Here is a 23,543-nt window from a genome sequence, read left to right as displayed (position 1 = left end):
CATCACCATTTGTTGAAAAGCCTGTCTTTTCTTCATTGTATTCCCTTTGCTTCTTTGTCAAAGATCAGTTCACTATATTTATGTAGGTCTATTTCTGGGTTCTCTCTCTTTTTTGTTTTGTATTGTATATTTTTTTTTAAAGAAATTGTATATAATAGAAATGAAAAAGAGCCCGTGTACTGTGGATATTCCCATTTCAGATGCATAAAAAAAAACACACACACACAAAGATCCATGATACTACAGAGGTGCTGAATGACGTTTGGCATAATGATAGTACTAGCAAAATTATTCTAAAATGTCGTTCAGTTCCACATAGATTCCTGATAAAATTGACCCTTTTCTTAGGTAACATATACCTTTACTCTAGACACACATGTTCTCTTCCTTAAGATACAGTAACACAAAAATGGTCATTTGTTTTACACATGAAGATAATCTGACATGTTGCAGAACTAGAAATTCCACTTTATGCCAAATTTGCATTAGTTTCTAATTGTTTAAACAAAGAATTCTGAGGAGAGTGTGTGGTGAAATTCTACAGGTACAAACCTGTCATGTGCCTCAAGTTTTCACTTAATTTGGAGGAAAGTGGTGGGGAAAGTGAGCAGTAACAATTTGTGGACTTACAGTATAAAATGAGAACATTGTATAGGTCCTGCAAAAACAGTTAGTTGGTAAATTGGTTGTTTGTTGGATAATGAAACAAATGAATGAATAAGTAATAAATATTCTGCCTTGTTCTAAAAAGGGTTTAAGAATTGCAATATTTTGCCCTAGCCGGTTTGGCTCAGTGGGTAGGGCATCATCCCACAGACTGAAGGGTCCTGATTTGATTCCAGGCAAGAGCACATACCTTGGTTGCAGGCTTGATTCCCAGCCCGGGTCATGCGCCTATGGGAGGCAACCGATCAATGCCTCTCACATTGATGTCTCTGTGTCTCTCCCCATCCCTTTCACTATCTCTAAAAAAAAAAATCAGTGGATAAAACATCCTTCATGAGGGTTAACAAAACAAATAAAAACAAAAAACTACAAGGTTTTCAAATCATCAGGGTCTCATGAAGCCTCATATGATAATTTCCCCAGTATTTTCAAACAGAAAAAGATCACAACTGATTCTTGTTTTCTGCACTGACTGCACATGTACCTTCCCTAGTGAGGACTATGAAATTATTAGAACAAAGCTTCTGGAAAAAATAAAATCTTATGTAATTTTCACTCCTAATTTCTAGCAGAAATCCCCTTTAGCCAATTATTGTCCCATTCCTTTCCAACCTGTGGTGCCACTGTATGCTACTAGCCTCTTTAGATCATTTAGTTAAGAACATTTGTTCAAGTGAGACCACGTAGGATATTAGCCAGACTTGTTGAATTCACATCTTACCATATGGCCTTGGACATGTTACTTAACTGTACTGTGCTTCAGTTTCCTCCTATTTAAAATATAGATAAAAAACCTCACCTGAAACCTGTATGATCATGTTGACCAATGTCACCCCAATAAATTTACTAAAAAAATAAAATGTAGATAATCATTGTAATTAGATCATAGGGATATGAATGTGTGTTTTGTTTATCGTATTTATTTTTAAAACCTTTACATAGTACTTACTATGTGTCAGGCACTAAGTACTTAGCTAATAGGAACTCATCTTTTATGGCAAAAGGTACATTAAAAATTCAATAAAAGTAAAATATACATTAATCTGGAAAATAATTTTATCGTATAATTGGGTATTAAAATCTGACTTGGGCCTTAGCCAGTTTGGCTCAATGGATAGAGAGCCCTGGATTCGATTCCAGTCAAGGACACATACCTCAGTTGCAGGCTCCTCCCTGGTCCAGGCCCTGATTGGGGCTCATGCAGGAGGCAATCAGTCAATGTATTTCTCTCACATTGATATTTCTCTCTGTCTTTCCCTCTTTCTTTCACTCTTTCTAAAAATCAATGGGAAAATATCCTTAAGTGAGGATTTAAAAAATCTAATTTGGTAAGAATAGCTCTAGAGATAAACAGTTTAAGGGTTAAGTGGGTACAAAGGATGTAAACAGGCTCTTAACAGAAAAAGAAATGCGACGGCCAATAAACATGGAAGGATGTTTAGCAGCACTATTAGTTTGGCTAATGCAAATTAAAACTATAAGATGCCATGTTATGCTCATCAGATTATAAAAATTAAGAGCAATAGTCTGCATTGCTGATGTATTTGTTAACTTAGAAAAGGACCTATATACATGGTAAGTATTCAATAAATGTTTTTTGTTGTAATTACTCAACAGTGGCTGTTAGTGCCAGACTCAGGCTACCTGCTGATTACACCAGCAACCAGATTTTCTCCGCGCCCCTTTCACTCAGGATGTGTTGCCTTATGTTCAAGTCAAGTCAACATTTGCCATTTTTCATTTCATTTTGTAGTTGAATTCAAGTGATTTTGCTGTCCTGAAGCAATTGCTGCCTCTGTTGGAGAAGGTCTCCATCACACACCCGGACCCTGTCATCCAAGAACTCGCTGCTGATCTCCGCATCACCATCTCTACCCATGGAGCCTTTTCTACCGAGGCTGTCAGTATGGCTGCCCAGAGTACCCTGAACAAAAAAGACCCAGAAGGGAAAATAGAAGAGCAGCAACAAACCAGTCATGAAAGATACACTGATGTGTCGCATAGCCACCTGGAACAACAGCAAAGCCACGAGAAACCCAATCAAACTGGCCTGAAGTCTAGTGCTCCGCTCATTCCTCAGGAGGTCAGTGAATCCAGCACTATTGCAAACCAGAAATCTGGAAGCATAACCACAGAACAGCTCCAGGAAGTTCTTTTATCTGCTTATGACCCTCAAATTCCAACTCGGGCTGCTGCCCTGCGGACTCTTTCTCGCTGGATAGAACGGAGGGAAGCAAGAGTCCTTGAGGTGCAAGAGAAGCTTCTCAAGGTGAGGAGAGCATCCTACAGAAACACACACGGGTGGGGCAGCTTCCCAGTGTCTTACTGTGTATCAAGTCCTGTCCTGGATTACTTGCAGGAATTTGTAATTGTCTGAGGAGGCAAGACTTAGACATAGGAGAGACCCAGATAACCACACAAGGCTAAATTGAACATGAACAGAGTATCGGAATTTTTACAGGCAAGAAATACCGTGGACAGTCAGGAAAAGGAGAGAGTTGAAATCTGGAGGAAGTATCTCTTGATATGGCCTTAACAAACTAGTAAAGTCTGAGCAGGTGAAAGAAGAGGGCCTGGAACAGCATGAGCAAATTCCCAGAGATGGGAAAGTACCTTTCTGGTAAATAGACACTGTGACCAGCCAAATAAACCACCTGTTTTCTCTGGGCCCCTTTTAAAGGGGCATTAGAACTGGGTCTGCTCCCCTCTACTCCCTCCATCACAGTGAAAAAACACACACGTTGTTCTTTACATCATAGATTTATGTGGGAGAACATATATGCTTAGCTGGGGATCTTTTCTCTTTGTGGAAATTATCCTGACCTCAGTATGAGTTAAGAGCAAATGATCTAGAGCAGCGGTCGCCAACCTTTCGGACCTCATGGACCACCAGTGGTCCACGGACCACCGGTTGATGACCACTGATCTAGAGACTACTGACCAAATTCTAGATCATTTTCTGGACAAGTCACTTAAACTTTCTGAGCCTCAATTTCTAAATTGTTAAAGTGAGGGTCCACTTTATGTTGAAAGATTTAAAATAAAATCGTCCATGTAAAGCACTAATCATAGTGACAGGCACATAATGAGCATCAAATAAAGGTTAGCTGTTGTTATTATCTCTTCAATATGGTTAAGCCATTAGAGTAAGAATTGTAATTCTGATTGAAACCATTTATTTTTAGCCACTGAAGTATTAGAATCAACAGTATAATAATAATTGCTATTTATTGAGACAGGCCCTATATCTTTCAGACATTATCTGTAGTCCTCACAACAACTGCAATATTGGTATTATCCCCCACTTTGTAGATGAGAAAAGCGAGGAATGGAAATGTGCCAAGGATCTGTTGTCATTAAAATATTGCTGAAAATATTAAATTTTATATCTTCTTTGAGTAATCATTTAAAAAAAATCCCTTCATACCCCTATTTAGATGGTGAATTCAGTGAACATCTTTGGGATTTTTAAAAATTCATTTAATCTTCATCTGCTGTACATAATAGGTCATCAAGGTCCTGTCAGTTCTTTTTCCAAGAAACCTTTCAAATCAATCTCTTCCTCTTTATTCCCATGGCCATTACCTTGGATTAAGCTTCCTTTACTTCATACATGATCCCCACCCCTTCCAACCTGGCCATCTTCCCAAATGAACTAATCTTAGGCTTTCCCTAACATGCTGCACATGCGGAGACCAGCAGCATCAGTTGATATCAAGAATCGCTGGTACAGGGATGCATCACTACACATGGAACAGGCACCCCAGTCTTCCCCTAGACACCAAGCAGGAGGCACATGGGCACATGGCCACTGTCTTTCTCTTGCCCTCACGTTAGGGCCTAAACCCAACATGTCACTGTCATGTCTTCTGGATAAGCAGTACCCATAGCAGCTGACACGCCCTGATGTGTTCCTAAATTGTAAGATGTGTTGAGAGTCATTTGTTACTAATGTCAATTGAAGTGCTGAAATTTGGAAAAGATTTTAAAACATAAATTAGAACAGATTTAAAGTTATCCCAATAATAATGTTTCTGTCACTTGTATTTCGATATGCTTTCTGAGTGTAAGAAAAAAGGATCAAATTACAGCAAATGTGCCATCAACTGGACATAACTCCAAACCTGGCCTTTGCCGGGAGCCGGTCCATCCTTGCTGTTTCAAGGGACCTGGCATATATGGCATACGGTTCTTAATATGTTTGCTCACCTTCTTGGCGCTGGGTTTTAACCAAGGTCACCTCTCCGAGAAAGGTTGAATCCCCAGGTAGGGATTTTCCCCTGAAGTTAGGGAGGGAATAAAACCCCTCAACTAAGTGCCAGGCCGGTAATTAATCCCTTTAACTACGAACAATCATGCTTAAACTACATAATCTTTTCTCCCTGGAATGGAGATAAGAAACGCCCTAACCTTTGTAATAGAGATTGATAGGATTGAATCAACTGGTATAAATACAGTTGTAACAAGACAGAAACACTCAGAACTCAGAACACAGAACTAAGGACACAGGGCTTGGAAGACAGGACCAAGAGAGACAGAGCCTAGGCACAGAACCTACACAGAACGTTCTCTAGAGACAGAAGAACTTCGCTGGCGAGAGCATGCCGGAGGATCCTGGACAGGGACTGGCCTCGGAGCCTGGAGGCAGAGCCTGGCGAGAGAGCATGGCAGGGATCCTGGACTGAACCTGACTGCGGAGATTGGCAAGAGAACCTGACCAGGACCTGGCCACAGAACCTGGCTGGAGATCCGAAGCAGAGCCTCTCTGGAGATCAAGACCAGAACTTGGCTGGAGATCCTGGCTAGGCTGCTGATCAACTGAACGCTGTCTCCGTGTCATTCCTTCTTCGCCGACTCCGTCCACACCTTTGGGGACCCCTGGACCTGCTGGGGCTGGACCCCGGCAGGCCTTTTGTGTGTCATGCCTGTAGTCTGTCATGTCATATTGAGAACGTTGCCCACCATGGGTTGTGATGGGAAAAATGGTGAGGATTGCTCCCCCAGATTCTGGTTTCCAGGCCTACTCCTAGTGTATGCTTGACTACTTATCTTAATCATTACCCTTTCTTAATTTTTATAAAAATGGGACTTCAAACTTATATAGTGTTTTCTCCACAAGACTTTAAAAGTCAGACCAATGTCTAGCTATAAGACAAATAAGAAGCATAGCATTTGTTCTTTTGAAGCTGCTCTTTGTGAGTCATATCACTGCTGTATTTTGTGGTTCCAGATATTCTTGGAGAACTTGGAGCATGAAGATGCCTTTGTATATCTGTCTGCTATCCAGGGTAAGTTAGTCCTCATTTAAGAACTCTGAATCTGTGGACCAAAGAGTCTGTCATGTATATTTGCACAAAATCTCTAAAGTCATGGAGCCACAAGGCTGCTGATCATTCTGTGGCTCTGCTAAACATGTTCTTGATTGTCCCTGGACGGGTGGCCTAGCAGGGCATGTTCCCATGGTGTAAGAGAAGGTCAGAGAGCAGAAGTATAAGAGAGCAAGAATAGACTTCAGAGGCCTCTTCAGGCCTAAGCTTGGAACTAGAATCCTATTGCTTCTGCCTCATTCTGTTGACTAAGGCAAGTTATGTGGTCCAATCCAAAAGTTAAAGGGTAGAGAAATATTCTCTGTCCCTTTAGTGGGATAAACTGCTAAATCACAGGCCAAAGGGCATGGATGCAGGAAGGGGTGAAAGATTGAAGCCAGTAATGCTGTGTTCTGTTTATCTGCAAAAGGCAAAGTTCTCTGTGAGCACAAAGGCATATACGGCTACTTATTTTGTGGTATAATTTGAGTATAATTGGCTCTCTACAGAGCCAGAAGTTGAAGCTTAAGGAAGGGTACAGAGGGGAAATTATACAGTGATGAAGGTCTTGGGATTTACTCTTTATTCAGCAAACATTTATTGTGCACCTATTATATACAAAACTAGAGGCCCGGTGCACGAATTCGTGCACCAGTGGGATCCGGCTAGCCTGCCCTAATCAGGCCAGCTGGTGGGAGGAGCTGTAGGCAGTTGGCCAGCCAGCCCCACACCCTGATCGAACTCCTGGTTGAACTCCCATTAGAACTCCTGGTCAAGGGGACAATTTACATATTAGCCTTTTATTATATAGGATATTTGAACAGTGAGTTGTTGTGACTAGGTTAAAAAGCAAAATGATAACCCAAAGAGGTAAAGGATAACTATGTGAGAGCAGAAACTGAAAGAGTAGAAGGTTTCAAGAGATAAAATCATTACCTGCAGCTGAGAAGCCGAAGAGTCCAGGAACTGTGATAAGTCTGGATGCCTGATAGAGCTCAGGAAGCCACATGACAATCATGGTACTTATTGGAATTAAATAAATCAATGAAGTGCCTATAATTAAAATGCCTATAATGAGTAAGGCTCAGAAAAAAGTCATCTTGTACTTTTCCTGAGAAATTGTAATACTGTAAAGATGTGAAGATGTTTCTCATTGATTTTTTTTTTTAGGGCTGGGTTTTGGGAAGCCTCCTTGTGTCATTCTAATGTGGCAACTTGCTGTTTGGAATAAACTTAGCTGATTAACCCGCTGAGCTCATTAGCCCCGAGGGTCTGCTATAAAAATCACAACTGTTGGTTTTGTGTTTGTATTTAGTAATTTTAATTGGTGTGCTAATCAGTTAGTAGCTAATTTGGTGATGAAGAACATGGGAGGTAGAGGTGTAATTTCTGTTCTCAGCTCCCCTCGATGGGCAAGTTTGAATTAATTGATGTTTTTGGTGTTTGTAACATACACTTATAGGCCAAGGCCTTAGGTGAATTTCCCATTAAGAAAGGAAAGAACTAAATTTTCCCACCTGTGTTGCCAATGTCCTTTGCCCAGGCCTAAAGCTTCAGGAGCCAAGCCATTCTGGACTTCCAGTCAGACAAGACCAGCCCACTTGTAAATGTCCTGCAGTATTAGGAGCTCTTGGCTGTGGTTCCAGTAGCATTAGTTTGGGGGAGTGTGTGTGTGCATGTTTAATATTTTCCTTTTCTAGGCTGCCTAAATGGCTCCATTTGAAAGTTTCAATGTACCTTTTGCTTAATTTATTGATATTTTGTATTTCTTTTTTGTTTTATCTTTGGATTTTTTTTTTTTTGTAATTTCTTACCACTTTGCAGTCTAGGCATAGATTAGAGGAGAAGTAAATAAGATCACTCAACAGATATTTATTGATGCCTGATATAGGAATTTCTTATGTGTGAGTTAAATTTTAATTTTATAGAAGATTGTCTACATCTCCTTTTAGCCCTCATAAGAAAGTGATGGTTGATTTAGTTCTCAAGGCAGTTGCCCCCAGGTACTCAGCAGCTTCTGCAGGCAGAAAATTATATACCAAGTAGCTGAGTTTCAGTTACAATCCAGAGTTTATAAACGGAAGACTTAATCTTAGACTATTACCATTAAGTGTCTCCTCTTTTTAGACTCCTTATATATTCTTTTGTTCATTGTTTTATCATTATTATTATTACACAAGTTAATATATTATTTTTTAATCCTCTCCTGAGGATATTTTGATACTGTTTTTTAATTGAGTTTTAAAAAGAGAGGAAGAGAGAGAGAAACCAAGATGGCAGCATAGGTAAACACTGGAAATTGCTGCCTCGCACAACCACTTCAAAAATACAACTAAAAGACAAAACAGACATCATCCAGAACCACAGGAAGGCTGGCTGAGTGGAAATTCTACAACTAGAAGGAAAGAGAAAGGCACACTGAGACTCAGAGGAGGTGTGGAAGTGCAGAGGTATGGAGGCACACGTGGAAAGGACTGGCAACTGAGGACACGGTTGTCTTTTTCAATCTGGAGGGAGTCTCAAGCTCCCGACTTCTCTGAACTCCAGTTCCGGGTGAGTCTCTGGGGACCCAGACTCATATGGGGAGAAACTGGACTATCTGGCAGTGGGCAGAACTTGAGGGCAGCTTTCTCTCAGAGGTGCTTGCAGCGATTACCAGGACACTGAGACCCAGGGGCCTCTTAGGGTAGGACTGAGGATCAGCCATAGCTGTTTGCTCCGCCCTGTTGATTCCCTGAGACCCCGCCCCACCCAAGCTGCCACAGAGGCTTTTGCATATGAATGCCCGGCCCTTCGCAAACTGAAAATTACCTAACAAACTGCAGCTGGGTCAGAGAGACCCAGAACATCCAAAAGAAGGCCCAAGGCCCCACAGCAGCTTGCATTGCTTCACAGTTGGGCCTCATCTGGGCACCTCCAAACCCCAAACAAGGAAGAGGAATCTGCAGACCTCTCGGTAGCTCCTGCTGGGTAGCCTCAGGCAGAGGCTAAATTAGCACCTCCTTAAAGATCCAAGAGCCCGTGTACCCCATGGTCAGATTGGGACCATCCAGATTACAACTCCTCAGATCTACAAGGGACACACTCAGGGGGCAGACTCAGTGAGCACCAAAGCCTTACTGAAGCAAGTCTTGCCCCATAAGGGTGTCTTCAGCACAGAAGTTCTCCCACTATAGACACAGCTGATTCTCACAGCCAATTGGTCTGGAGGTCAATTCCTTCCAGTGATACCAACAACAATCAAGGCTTAACTACAACAAGACTGTGCACACAGCCCACAAAGGGGTGCACCAAGAGTGTCCACCTCAGGTAATTGGGGAGGCTGAGCCACTGGGCCCTACAGGACACCTAGCACACAAATCCACTCTATCAACACAGGGAAGCATAAAAAATGCAGAGACAAAGAAACAGATCACAAATGACAGAAATGGAGGAAAGCAAACTACCAGATATAGAGTTCAAAACCACGGTTATAAGGTTTTTTCAAGAATTTTCTAGAAACCGCTGATAAATTTAGTGAGACCCTCAAGGATATGAAAAAGGACCAACTAGAAATTAAGCATACACTGACTAAAATAAAGAATAATATACAGAGATCCAACCGCAGACAAGAGGATCCCAAGAATCAAGTCAAAGATTTGAAATATGAAGAAGCAAAAAATACCCAACCAGAAAAGCAAAAAGAAAAAAGAATCCAAAAATATCAAGATAGTGTAAGAAGCCTCTGGGACAACTTCAAGCGTACCAACATCCGAATTATAAGGGTGCCAGAAGAAGAGAGAGAGAGCAAGATATTGAAAACCTATTTGAAGAAATAATGACAGAAAACTTCCCCTACCTGGTGAAAGAAATAGACTTACAAGTCCAGGAAGCGCACAGAACCCCAAACAAAAGGAATCCAAAGAGGACCACACCAAGACACATCATAATTAAAATGCCAAGAGCAAAAGACAAAGAGAGAATCTTAAAAGCAGCAAGAGAAAGAAACTCAGTTACCTACAAGGGAATACCTATACAATTGTCAGCTGATTTCTCAACAGAAACTATGCAGGCCAGAAAGGAGTGGCAAGAAATATTCAAAGTGATGAATACCAAGAACATACAACCAAGATTACGTTATCCAGCAAAGCTATCATTCAGAATTGAAGGTCAGAGAAAGAGCTTCACAGATAAGAAAAAGCGAAAGGAGTTCATCACCACCAAACCAGTATTATATGAAATGCTGAAAGATATTTTTTAAAAAGAAGAAGAAAAAGAAAAAGGTAAAGGTAAAAATTATGAACAACAAATACATATCTATCAACAAGTGAATCTAAAAATAAGGAGAATAAAAGATCTGATGAACAGAGTAAACTGGTGAATATAATAGAATCAGGGGCATAGAAAGGGAGTGGACTGACAATTCTCGGGGGGGAAAGGGGTGTGGGGGTGTGGGAAGAGACTGGACAAAAATTGTACACTTATGGATGAGGACAGTGGGGGGGGGTTAAGGGCAGAGGGTGGGGTGGGAACTGGGTGGAGGGGAGCTATGGGGGGAAAAAGAGGAACAACTGTAATAATCTGAACAATAAAGATTTATTTAAAAAAATAAAATGTTAAAAAATAATAATATAAAAAAAATAAAAAGAGAGGAAGAGAGAAAGAGAGAGAGAGAGAGAGAAACATTGATGTAAGAGAAACTTCAATTGGTTGACTCCTGTAGGTGCCCCAACGAGGGATCAAACCTGCAACCTAGGTTTGTGCCCTGAGTGGGAATCGAACCTGAAACTTTTTGGTGTATAGGATGATGCTCCAACCAACTGAGCCACCCAACCAGAGAAGTTAGTATGTTCCTATTATTTAAAAAAATTTTAAATGACAAGGAAGTATAAAAGGTAAAAAGTACAAGTCCTATTTTCAAAAATTGGAGTTAAAATATGTCCTTGAGAGTCCCATAATTTATATTCCATGTTTTGGGCATTTTCACATTTCAGTTTTAAATAGGTGTTTAGTAATTAATGTGATGAGTAAATAAGTGGTATTCTTAAATAAAATATAATAACCAGGTTATTTATCATAGTGTGGATCTGCTATGTGTCTACTCAGTTACTTTCAGTTATTTAAAGGACATTTTGAAAGCAACACCAGAGACAGCTGCATTTCAGGGATCCAAGTGATCCCCATCAGTGTCAAAAGGATCTCTGGGTAAAACTACCAGGCTCATTGAAGAAGAAAGAAAGAAAAAAACACAAAACCCCTAGGCTCTGAGCCAAGCATGAAGGTGGAAGGAAGCCAGTGTGTGTAGTGAGGAGAATAGACATCTTGACCTGCCCAAACAAGTCACACTAACTCTTCCACCTCTTCCTTTCAGAAAAGAGTTTCCATTTCTGACAAAAGAGCCAAGGAAAGGAAAGGCAAAGGGCCCGAAGGGGGGAAGGTAGACACAAGGTGAAATTGTTTTTACAGCGTTTCAACTGGGCAGGATTACAACTCTTAACTTGTCAGAGACTGAACTCCCTATCTCATTCTCAGATTTCTACCTCAAATAAAGTAAGTTGGGAAACCATTAACTGAAATAATTCTATCCCTTGAAGGACCATCTAATTGGATCTGGCACTGAAATTTGGAATGCAGCCCTGTGAAGTTTATCATCTCCATTTATGTCCTTGACATGGGAAGATTTCTTTTATGTCCTAACCTGGTTTCTGTACCACCTAATTAACGAGTGAGCATGGAGCAGATGCCTCTCAGACATGCTATCTCAGTAAATGCTTGAAGTAGTTATGGGAAGTAGACATTATCCCCATTTCTAAAACTTCTTATGGGAGATACAATCTACATACCTAAAATTCACCAATTTAAAATGTGCAGGTCAATGGTTCTTAGCATATTTAGAAAGTTGTGCAACTATCACCACTACCTAATTTTAGAACCTTTTCATCATCTCAAAAAGAAAGCTGGTACCCATTATCAGTCTCTAGTATTTCCAACCACCACCACCCCCCCCCAACCACTAATCTACTTTTTGTTTCTATGGGTTTGCCTATTCTGCACATTTCATATAAATAGAATCATACAATGTGTGATCTTTTGTGTCTGGCTACTCTTACTAAACATTAATGTTTTTAAGGTCCATTCATGTTGTAGCATGGGTTGGCACTTCATTACTATTTGAGGCTAAAAAATAATGCATTGAATTGATTAACTAGCTTGTTTATCAATAGATTGTTTATCTATACATAAGTTGATGTTCATTTGAGTTATTTTCACTCTTGGTTATTTTGAATGTACAAGTTGCTGTGTGGACATATTTTCATTTCTCCTGGGTATATACCTACGGTTGGAATTGCTAGGTCATATAGTAACTCTATGTTTTTCCTTTTGAGGAACTGCTAAACTGTTTTCCAAAGTTGCTGCACCATTTTACTTTCCCATCAGCAGTGTGTTAAGGTTCCAGTTTCTCTACATCCTGGCCAATACTTGTTATTGTCTGTGTCTTTAATTCCCTTCTCAGTGGGTGGGAGTTGGTATCTCATTATGATTTTGATTTGCATTTCTCTAATTGAGCATCTTTTTATGAGCATATGTCCTTTGTATTTCTTCTTTGAAGAAATGTCTTTTTAGATTATTTGCCCATTTTTAAATTGGGTTATTTGTCTTTTTATTATTAAGTTTTAAGAGTTCCGCCCTAGCTGGTTTGGCTCAGTGAATAGAGCATCAGCCTGCAGACTGAAGGGTCCCAGGTTCGATTCCAGTCAAGGGCACATGCCCCAGTTGCGGGCTTGATCTCCAGTGTGGGGCGGGCAGGAGGCAGCCGATCAATGACTCTCTCTCATCATTGATGTTTCTAACTCTGTCTCCCTCTCCCTTCCTCTCTGAAATCAATAAAAATACATATATTAAAAAAAAGAGTTCCTTACGTATTCTGGAAACAGGTGTTTTATCAAGTGTAGAAGTTGCAAATATTTTTTTGCCATTCTGTGTGTTGTCTTTTCTCTCACTAATGTTGATATTTTAAAGCACAGAACTTTTTACTTTTAATGAAGTCCACCTTATCAACATTCTTATTTATTGCTTGCACTTTGGTGTAATTTCAAGTAATTATTGTCTAACCCAAGATATTGAAGACTTACTTCTGTGTATTCTTCCAAAAGTCGTATAGTTTTAGCTCTTACAGTTAGGTCTGTGATCTATTTTGAGTTAATATTTGGGAATGATGTGAGATATCCCATTTTATAGGTAAAAATTCTGAGATTTGGGTAGGTTAAGTCCCTTTTCCAAGATTACTTAGCAAGTAATTTGAATCTTGTTCTTGGCCTCCAAATCTTGTTTTTTCCTTTCCAATATACATTTTACTTCTCTAGAACTTTTCAAATAATGGTAGAAATTGACCCTATTGTCATGCTTTTAAAACGCACACAGATATTGTGATTATGATTATCAACTAGAGGCCCGGTGCACAAAAATTTGTGCACTCGGGGGGGTGGGGGGGTCCCTCAGCCCTGCCTGTGCCCTCTTGCAGTCTGGGACCCCTCGGGAGATAACGCCCTGCTGGCTTAGACCTGCTCCCGGGTGGCAGAGGGCAGGTCCAATCCCTAGGTGCAGCCCCTGGTTGGGCTCAGAGCAGGGCCGATTGGGGAGTTGGGGCACCGCCCCCTGTCATGCACAGAGCAGGGCGGATTGGGAGGTTGCAATGCCACCCTCAGTCACGATCAGGGTAGGGCCGATTGGGGGGTTGGGGCACCGCCCCCTGTCACACTCAAGGCAGGGTCAATAGGGAGGTTGCGGCGCCACCCCCTGTCACGCACAGAGCAGGGCCCATTGGGGGTTGGGGCTCCGTACCCTGTCACACACAGAGCAGGGCCGATCAGGGGGTTGGGGAGCTCCCCCATGTCACGCACAGAGCAGGGCCCATCAGGGGGTTGAGGAGCACCTCCCTGTCACTCACAGAGTAGGGCCGATAGGGGAGTTGGGGCACCGCCCCCTGTCACCCACAGAGCAGGGCCGATCAGGGGGTTGGGGCACCGCCACTCTCACACTCAGGGCAGGGCCTATGGGGAGGTTATGGCTCTAACCTGTCACACACAGAGCAGGCCCCATCAGGGGGGTGGGGGGGTTGGGGCACCGCACCCTGTCACACACAGAGCAGGGCCGATCAGGGGGTTGGGGCACCGCAGCCTGTCACAGAGCCACAGGGCGATCAGGGTATTGGGGAGCCCCCCCTTATCAGGCACAGAGCAGGGCTGATCAGGAGGTTGGGGCGCCTTCCCGTCACGAACAGAGCAGGGCAGATAGGGAGGTTGTGGCCCCGCCCCTGTCACACACAGAGCTGCAGGGCGATCAGGGGGTTTGGGCGCTGCCCCCTGTCACGCTGATCCTGGTGCCGGGAGGCCTCTCAGCTCCGCTGATCCCGGTGCCTGGAGGCCTCGCGGCTCCGCTGATCCCGGTGCTGGGAGGCATATTACCCTTTTACTGTATAGGATAGAGGCCTGGTGCATGGGTGGGGCTGGCTGGTTTGCCCTGAAGGGTGTCCTGGATCAGGGTGGGGGTCCCCACTGGGGTGCCTGGCCAGCCTGGGTGAGGGGATGATGGCTTTTTGCAGCTGGTCACACACCCTTCAGGGTGGGGGTCCCCACTGGGGTTCCTGGCCAGCCTGGATGAGGGGATGATGGCTGTTTCCACTGGTCACACACCCTTCAGGGTGGGGGTCCCCACTGGGGTGCCTGGCCAGTCTGAGTGAGGGGCTGAGGGCTGTTTTCAGGCTGACGGGTGACTGAAGCTCCCAACTGCTCCTTTTTTTCTTTTTTTTTTTATTCTGGGCCAGCTTTAGCTCTGGCTCCAGCTCTGAGGCCTCTGCTGCTGAAAGCATGTATCCGGTTTGTTTGGGTTCTATAATCGAAACAATGTATAACTCCAGCTCTGAGATCCTGGCGGGCTGAAAGCAGGTTTCTGGGGTTTTGTTTAGCTTCTATATTTGTTACAATGTTTCAAACTGCAAGCTCAGAGGCCAGCAAGGCAGGCGGGGAATGTTGGAGTCCTCTGTCACTGAAGCAAACAAGCCTCATGTTAGTTTCAAGCTGCCTGGCTGCCGGCCGCCATGTTGGCTGGCAGTTAATTTGCATATCTCCCTGATTAGCCAATGGGAAGGGTAGTGGTTGTATGCTAATTACCATGTTTCTCTTTTATTAGATAGGATAATATTAAAATTGAATAATGCTTAATCATCTAGAAAGATCTGATTCTATCAACAATCCTGAAATACAATAAAAGCAGATATTATAACCTTTTTATAAATGAAGAATAGACTTGCCTACAGTCACAAAATCTGGGAGCATGGTGGAGCTGGCACTAGCCCCATTTCCAGGGATTCCCTGTTTACTGTACCTTGCCCTACAATAGCCCAGGCGATCTCTATGATGCCCTCCCGCTCAGGTCAGAGACTATATTTCAAAGCCCAATACACTTGAGATCTACATTAGCTTTATTTTTGGAATATCTCTTCAGTGTTTTCCTCCACCAGTTGAAGATTGGTACATTCAGATTTGTTTCAGGATACTTAGCAGTTTAGTACTTTTACCTGTAAATAAATAATGAGCTGGCTACTTCACGCTTTGTTATTTTCACTTTCCAAGATTGCCCTGGATAATTGTATAAGAGAAATGGCTATAAGTACTGTGGAAGTTACTGTTTATTGAGTGCCTGTTATGTGTCAGTCACAGCAACCCTGAAAGGCAGGAATTATTATTCCTATCCATCCGGCGAGGGAACTAAAGCTCAACAAGGTTAAGAAACTGGTTCAAAATGTCACAGATTCTAAGTGTCAACATCAAGATTTGAATCTGAAATGTCTCTAGCTCTGAAGACTGTACTTTTGCCACAGTGAAAAATAATCCTAGTGCCCATGTTGTTCCTGTTTCCAAGGTACAAGAGCTGAGTTTTCTTTTTTTCTTTTTTCTTTTTTTTAAAGGAAGCCAGCCACCATGTCTTTTTTTTTTTTTTTTTTTTTAAATATATTTTTATTGATTTTTTACAGAGAGGAAGGGAGAGAGATAGAGAGTTAGAAACATCGATGAGAGAGAAACATCGATCAGCCGCCTCCTGCACATCCCCCACTGGGGATGTGCCCGCAACCCAGGTACATGCCCTTGACTGGAATCGAACCTGGGACCTTTCAGTCCACAGGCCGACGCTCTATCCACTGAGCCAAACCTGTTTCGGCTAGAGCTGAGTTTTCAATGGTCTTAGATATAGGCGTACCAGCCTACCTATGGGAAATACTTTCACTATAAATCAACCCTTCCTAGAACTTAATAATAGGCTCTTAACCCTCTCTGTATTTCCTTCCTCTCTCCACTCTATTTTCTTGCCTTTCTCAAATCATCATGGCCTCTGCTCTTGCAGAAAGTAAAATTAAGCCATGGAACCAGTAGATCCTGGCATTTTCAGCTAAACAATTAAATACTTCTTAATTTCTTGGTTTCCAGAGCTAATTTCAAATCCTTTACCTCCCTATGCATGTTAAGCCAGCTATCATAGTCAGATTCACCAAGAAGGCAATTGTGAGGCACCTTGGGTTAGTGTCAGTTGCTTAAATGTCTACAGACCATTTAGAAGGTATAAATACCTTCCCTGAAGAGCACCTACTTAAATTTTGCCCTGGAGTCACCCTTTCTTTAGTAAAGTTGGAATTTGAAGATAACTTAAGGATGATAAAATAGTGAGAGCTCATAAGTAAAATAGCAAGTTCTTCATTAGACTTTAAGTACAATATTCCTTTACTCTCTAAAGAATCAATTCATGTTATTGGAACTACTTTGATGTAACAGCTGGAGGGACACCCTGCTCTTACCTTTCCCTCCGAAACTAAAGAGCAAGCAGCCTGCATTATGCTTCATTTCAAATACAAATGAAAATTCCTAATCTCACCAGATGTGATTACAATGATTCTTGAAAATGTTCACATATTTAATAAGCCCAGTTATATTTTTTATTAATCATGACACAGTTCCTTTTGTTGCTGAATCATAAATTTAACATTTTTTTAATCTTTAATTTCATTATTGGATAAGGTATTACAAATGTGTCCTCATCCCCCCCATTAACCCCTACCCCCCCACCTCCCGTCATGCTCTCATCCCCCTGTTGTCTGTGTCCATTGGTTTGGCTTATATGTATGCATACAAGTCCTTCGGTTGATCTCTTCCCCTTACCCCCACCCTCCCCTACTTTCCCTCTGGGGATTGGTAGTCTGGTCGCTGTTTCTCTGTCTTTGGATCTGTCCCTGTTCATCAGTCTATGTTGTTCTCTGTATTCCACAAATGAGTGAGATCATGTGGTATTTATCTTTGTCGGACTGGCTTATTCCACTTAGCATAATGCTCTCCAGTTCTATCCATGCTGTTCCAAATGGCAAGAGTTCCTTCTTTTTTACTTAGCATAGTATTCCATTGTGTAGATGTACCACAGTTTTTTAATCCATTCATCTACTGATGGGCACTTAGGCTGTTTCCAGATCTTAGCTATGGTGAATTGTGCTGCTATGAACATAGGGGTGCATATATCCTTTCTGATTGGTGTTTCTGGTTTCTTGGATATATTCCTAGAAGTGGGATCACTGGGTCAAATGGGAGTTCCATTTTTAGTTTTTTGAGGAACTCCATACTGTTCTCCACAGTGGCTACACCAGTCTGCATTCCCACCAGCAGTGCAGAAGGGTTCCTTTTTCTCTACATCCTCTCCAACACTTGTTGTTTGTTGATTTGTTGATGATAGCCATTCTGACAGGTGTGAGATGATACCGCATTGTCGTTTTGATTTACATCTCTCGTATAATTAGTGACTTTGAGCATGTTTCCATATGTCTTTCGGCCTTCTGTATGTCCTCTTTTGAAAAGTGTCTATTTAGGTCCTTTGCCCATTTTTTTAATTGGATTGTGTATCTTCCTTTTGTTAAGTTGTATGACTTCCCTATAAATGTTGGAGATTAAGCCCTTATCGGTGATATCATTGGCAAATATGTTCTATGCAGTGGGCTTTCTTGTTGTTTTGTTGATGGTTTCCTTATCTGTGCAGAAGCTTTTTATTTTGATGTAGTCCCATTTGTTTATTTTCTCTTTAGTTTCCATTGCCCTAGGAGCAGTATCAGAGAAGAAATTTCTTCGGCATATGTTTGCAATTTCGCTGCCTGTGGATTCCTCTAGTATTTTTATGGTTTCCTGTCTTACGTTTAAGTCCGTTATCCATTTTGAGTTTATTTTTATGTATGGTGTGAATTGGTGGTCTAGTTTCATCTTTTTGCATGTATCTGTCCAATTTTCCCAACACCATTTATTGAAGAGACTGTCTTGACTCCATTGTATGCTCTTGCCTCCTTTGTCGAATATTAATTGGGCATAGTGGTTTGGGTCGATTTCTGGGTTCTCTATTCTATTCCATTGATCTATATGTCTGTTCTTGTACCAGTACTAGGCTGTTTTAAGAACAGTGGCTTTGTAATACAGCTTGATATCTGGTATTGAGATCCCACCTACTTTGTTCTTCTTTCTCAGGATTGCTGCAGCCATTTGGGTCTTTTTTAATTCCAGATGAATTTTTGGAACGTTCGTTCTAGATCTGTTAAATATGCCATTGGTAATTTAATGGGGATTGCATTGAATCTATAGATTGCTTTGGGTAGTATGAACATTTTGATGATGTTGATTCTACCAATCCATGAACATGGTATGTTCTTCCATTTGTTTATGTCTTCCTCTATCTCTTTTTTCAGTGTCCTGTAGTTTTTCACATATAAGTCTTTTACCTCCTTAGTTAAGTTTATTCCTAGGTATCGTAATTTTTTTGGTGCGATGGTAAATGGGATTGCTTTTTTAGTCTCACTTTCTGTAAGTTCACTATTGGTGTAAAGAAATGCCATAGATTTCTTGGCATTAATTTTGTATCCTGCTACATTGCTGAATTCATTTATTAAGACTAATAATTTTTTGGTGGAGTCTTTAGGGCTCTCTATGTACAGTATCATGTCATCTGCAAATAAGGACAGTTTTCCTTCTTCTTTTCCAATTTGGATGCCTTTTATTTCTTCTTCTTGTCTGATCGCAATGGCTAGTACTTCCAGTACTATGTTGAACAGGAGTGGTGAGAGGGGGCATCCCTGTCTTGTTCCTGTTCTTAGGGAAATGGTTTTAGTTTATGACCATTGAGTATGATGTTGGCTGTGGGTTTGTCATATATGGCTTTTATTATGTTGAGGTATGATCCTTCTATTCCTACCTTGCTGAGAGTTTTTATAAAGAAAGGGTGTTGGATTTTGTCAAATGCTTTTTCTGCGTCAATTGATATGACTATGTGATTTTTATCTCTCAATTTGTTTATGTGATGTATCACATTTATTGATTTGTGGATATTGTACCATCCTTGCATCCCCAGGATAAATCCTACTTGGTCATGGTGTATGATCTTTCTGATGTATTGCTGGATCCGATTTGCTAGAATTTTGTTGAGTATTTTGGCATCTATGTTCATGAGGGATATTGGCTTATAATTCTCTTTCATTGTGTTGTCTTTATCTGGTTTTGGTATTAAAGTGATGCTGGCTTCATAGAATGAGCTGGGAAGTGCTCCTTCCTCTTGAATTTTTTGGAATAGTCTGAGGAGAATAGGTTTTAGTTCTTCCTTGAATGTTTGGTAAAACTCCCCTGTGAAGCGTCTGGCCCCAGGCTTTTGTTTGCTGGGAGCTTTTTGATGACTGCTTCAATTTCTTCCATAGTTATTGGCCTATTGAGATTTTTAGAATCATCCGGATTGAGTTTTGGAATATTGTATTTTTCAAGGAATATGTCCATTTCCTCCAGGTTGTCTAGTTTGTTGGAGTAGAGTTGTTCATAGTATTTTTTTAACAATCCTTTGTATTTCTGTGGGGTCTGTTGTTATTTCGCCTCTTTCATTTCTGATTTTTTTATTTGAGTCCTCTCTCTTTGCTTCTTGGAGAGCCTGGCTAGAGGTTCATCAATCTTGTTTATCCTTTCAGAGAACCAGCTCTTAGTTTTATTGATCTTTTGTATTGTTTTTTTGGTCTCTATGTCATTTATTTCTGCTCTGATCTTTATAATCTCCTTTCTGCTCACTCTGGGCTTTTCTTGTTGCCCTCTTTTTAATTCTTTGAGTTGTACAGTTAGATTATTTACTATCATTTTTTCTTATTTTTTGAGGTAGGCCTGTAGAGCTATAAACTTCCCTCTCAGGACTGCTTTCATTGTGTCCCATAGATTTTGGATTGTTGTGCTTTTATTGTCATTAGTTTCCAGGGTGTTTTTAATTTCTTCTTTGACCTCATTGGTAACCCAATCATTATTTAGTAGCATGCTATTCAGCTTCCAAGTGTTTGAGTTTTTTTGGATTGTTTTTATTGTAGTTTGTTTCTAATATTATGCCACTGTGGTCTGAGAAGATGTTTGGTATGATTTCAGTCTTCTTGAATTTGGGGAGACTTTGCTTGTGACCCAATATGTGGTCTATTTTTGAAAATGTCCCATGTGCACTTGAGAAGAATGTATATTCCGTGGCTTTGGGGTGAAATGTTCTGTAGATGTCAATTAAGTCTATCTGATCTAGTGAGTCATTTAGGACTGCTGTTGCTTTGCTGGTTTTTTGTCTAGAGGATTTATCCAGTGATGTCAGTGGTGTGTCTAAGTCCCCTACTATGATTGTGTTGTTTTTTATCTCTCCCTTGTTATTTTCCAGGAGGTTTTTTATGTATTTGGGTGATCCTGCATTGGGTGCATATATGTTTATCAGGGTTATATCCTCTTGTTATATCAATCCCTTTAGTATTATGAAGTGGCCTTCCTTATCTCTTGTTATGGCCTTCACTTTGAGGTCTATTTTGTCAGATATAAGTATTGCTACCCCAGCTTTTTTTTCATTTCCATTTGCCTGAAAGATATTTTTTCATCCCTTCACTTTCAGTCTGTGTGAGTCCCTTGTTCTGAGGTGGGTCTCTTGTAGACAGCATATATATGGGTCATGTCTTTTTATCCATTCAGCCACTCGATGTCTTTTGATTGGAGCATTTAGTCTGTTTATGTTTAAAGTTATTATTGAAAGGTACTTGCTTGTAGTCATTTCTATTTTTGTGCCTGTGTTCTTTCTTACCTTTTTATTTCTTCTTTTTATAGCATTCCCTTTAGCATTTCTTGCATTGCTGGCTTGGTAGTGATAAACTCCCTTAGCCTTTTTTTGTCTGTAAAGCTCCTGATTTCCCCTTCAATTTTGATTGATAGTCTTGCTGGATAGAGTATTCTTGAATTCAGTCCTTTGCTTTGCAACACTTTGTATACCTCCTTCCATTCCCTTCTAGCTTGCTGTGTTTCTGTTGAGAAATCATTTGACAATCTGATGAGGGATCCTTTGTAGGTAACTCTCTGTCTTTCTCTTGCAGCCTTTAAGATTCTCTCTTTGTCGTGTACATTTGCCATCGTTATTATGACGTGTCTTGGTGTGGGTCTTTTGGGGTTCATCTTGCTTGGGACTCTCTGTACTTGTGTAACTTTTTTCTTCCCCATATCTGGGAAGTTTTCTGTCATTATTTCTTCAAATAGATTTTCTAATCCTTGCTGCTCTTCTTGTCCTTCTGGCAGCCCTATTATGCATATGTTACTTCTTTTCATGTTGTCCCAAAGCTCCCTTAGGCTCGCCTCCTGCTTTTTAATTTTTTTCTCCAGTTGCTGTTCAGATTGAGCTTGTTTCTCTACCTTATCTTCTAACTCACTGATTCGGTCCTCTGCTTCTTCTAGTCTACTGTTGAAACCTTCCATGGTGTTTTTGATTGTAGCTATATCACTTTTCATTTCTTCCTGATTCTTGCATAGGTTGTTGATTTTCTCATCCATCCGGTGAATGAATTGTACAACCATTACTCTGAATTCTTTTTCTGTCATGTTGCATGCTTCAATTTCACTAATTTCCTTTCTTGGAGACTCCTCATTTTCTTTCTTCTGGGGATTGTGTCATCTCCTCATTCTGACTATCTCCACATGGTTCAAACGTTGAGTTGCGTGGGCCTGGGCCGTGTGCAGTGGGAGCTTTGCACCACCCTAGTGTCACTGAAGAGCTCTGACACTAAGATGTGTGGTTGTGGTGGGTTGGTGGTAACCATGCTCACTCAGAGTCAGAGTTACCAGCGCTCAGTGTGGTCTCCTGTGCGCACTTAGAATCAGGGACCCCGCCTTCACCGTGCTGAAACAGAGACCCCCCCCTGGAGTATGTTGAAAATCAGAGCCCCCTAGCGTGTGCCAGGAGTCAGAGTTTCCCAAGAATCCAGTATCAGAGTCTCTGTTGCTTCGCGGGCGGCCTTGCATTGAGAATCAGGGTCCCTGTGTGTGCATGCACCAAGAATTGGAGTCACTGGTTCTTAGTGTGAATGCACTGGGAATCAGATCCCAGGCGCAGGTGATAAAAACAGAGTCAAGTCACTGGTGCTTGGTGCTGCCTCCCGCCTGGAGAATCGGGGTCCCGAAGTCCGTTCTGCGGAGAACAAGTTCCCAGTGTTCGCGCGTTAGCTCCCAGGCTAAGATTCCTGTAGCCTGTGCTGCAGGGAACAAGTTCCCAGTGTTCACGCATTTGCAGGCTAAGATTCCTGTAGCCCGTGCTGCAGGGGACAAGTTCCCAGTGTTCGCGCGTTAGCTCCCAGGCTGAGATTCCTGTAGCCTGTGCTGCAGGGGACAAGTTCCCAGTGTTCACGCATTAGCTCCCAGGCTGAGATTCCTGTAGCCTGTGCTGCAGGGGACAAGTTCCCCTTGTTCGCGCATTAGCTCCCAGGCTGAGATTCCTGTAGCCCGTGCTGCAGGGGACAAGTTCCCAGTGTTCGCGCGTTAGCTCCCAGGCTGAGATTCCTGTAGCCTGTGCTGCAGGGGACAAGTTCCCAGTGTTCACGCATTAGCTCCCAGGCTGAGATTCCTGTAGCCCGTGATGCAGGGGACAAGTTCCCAGTGTTCGCGCATTCCTGTAGCAGCACTGAGGCCCGGGCGAGGGGTGGATCTGTCAGTTACTATGGCGCTGCCCAGGAGCCTGTGGGGAGGGGGATGGGCTCTGTTACTCACAGAGATCTGCCGCCAGGATGTCTGGATTCTTGGTGTCTGTGGGTCTGTAGCTGTGGTCGCCAAATTTAACATTTTTTTTAAATTAAATCTTTATTGTTCAGATTATTACATTTGTTCCTCTTTTCCCCCCCATAACTCCCCTCCTCCCAGTTCCTGCCCCACCCTCCGCCCTCACTCCCCACCCACTGTCCTCATCCATAGGTGCATGATTTTTGTCCAGTCTCTTCCCGCATCTCCCACACCCCTTTCCCCCCCAAGAATAGTCAGTCCATTCCCTTTCTATGTCCCTGATTCTATTATGATCACCAGATTATTTATTCACTTGATTCTTAGATTCACTTGTTGATAGATGCATGTTTGCTGTTCATAATTTGTATCTTTACCCTTTTCTTCTTCTTCCTCTTCTTAAAGGATAACTTTCAGCATTTCATATAATACTGGTTTGGTGGTGATGAACTCCTTTATCTTTTACTTATCTGTGAAGCTCTTTATCTGA

The 23,543-nt window shown here is 41.7% G+C and overlaps 1 protein-coding gene across 1 annotated transcript in view; it reads left to right on the top strand.

The window, feature by feature from the left end:
- The window catches only part of TANGO6 (transport and golgi organization 6 homolog), a 150,912-nt gene that overhangs the window by 54,731 nt on the left and 72,638 nt on the right, over positions 1 to 23,543 (top strand). Inside the window, exons 13-14 of the mRNA XM_059667636.1 lie at positions 2,420 to 2,935; positions 5,897 to 5,954. Coding sequence (XP_059523619.1) covers positions 2,420 to 2,935; positions 5,897 to 5,954 — 574 coding nt within the window. The remainder of the gene's footprint in view (positions 1 to 2,419; positions 2,936 to 5,896; positions 5,955 to 23,543) is intronic.

This window comes from Myotis daubentonii, chromosome 15 (assembly GCF_963259705.1).
Source record: "Myotis daubentonii chromosome 15, mMyoDau2.1, whole genome shotgun sequence".
NCBI classification, from domain to species: Eukaryota; Metazoa; Chordata; class Mammalia; order Chiroptera; family Vespertilionidae; genus Myotis; species Myotis daubentonii.
This window is presented reverse-complemented; position numbering and strand designations above follow the sequence as displayed.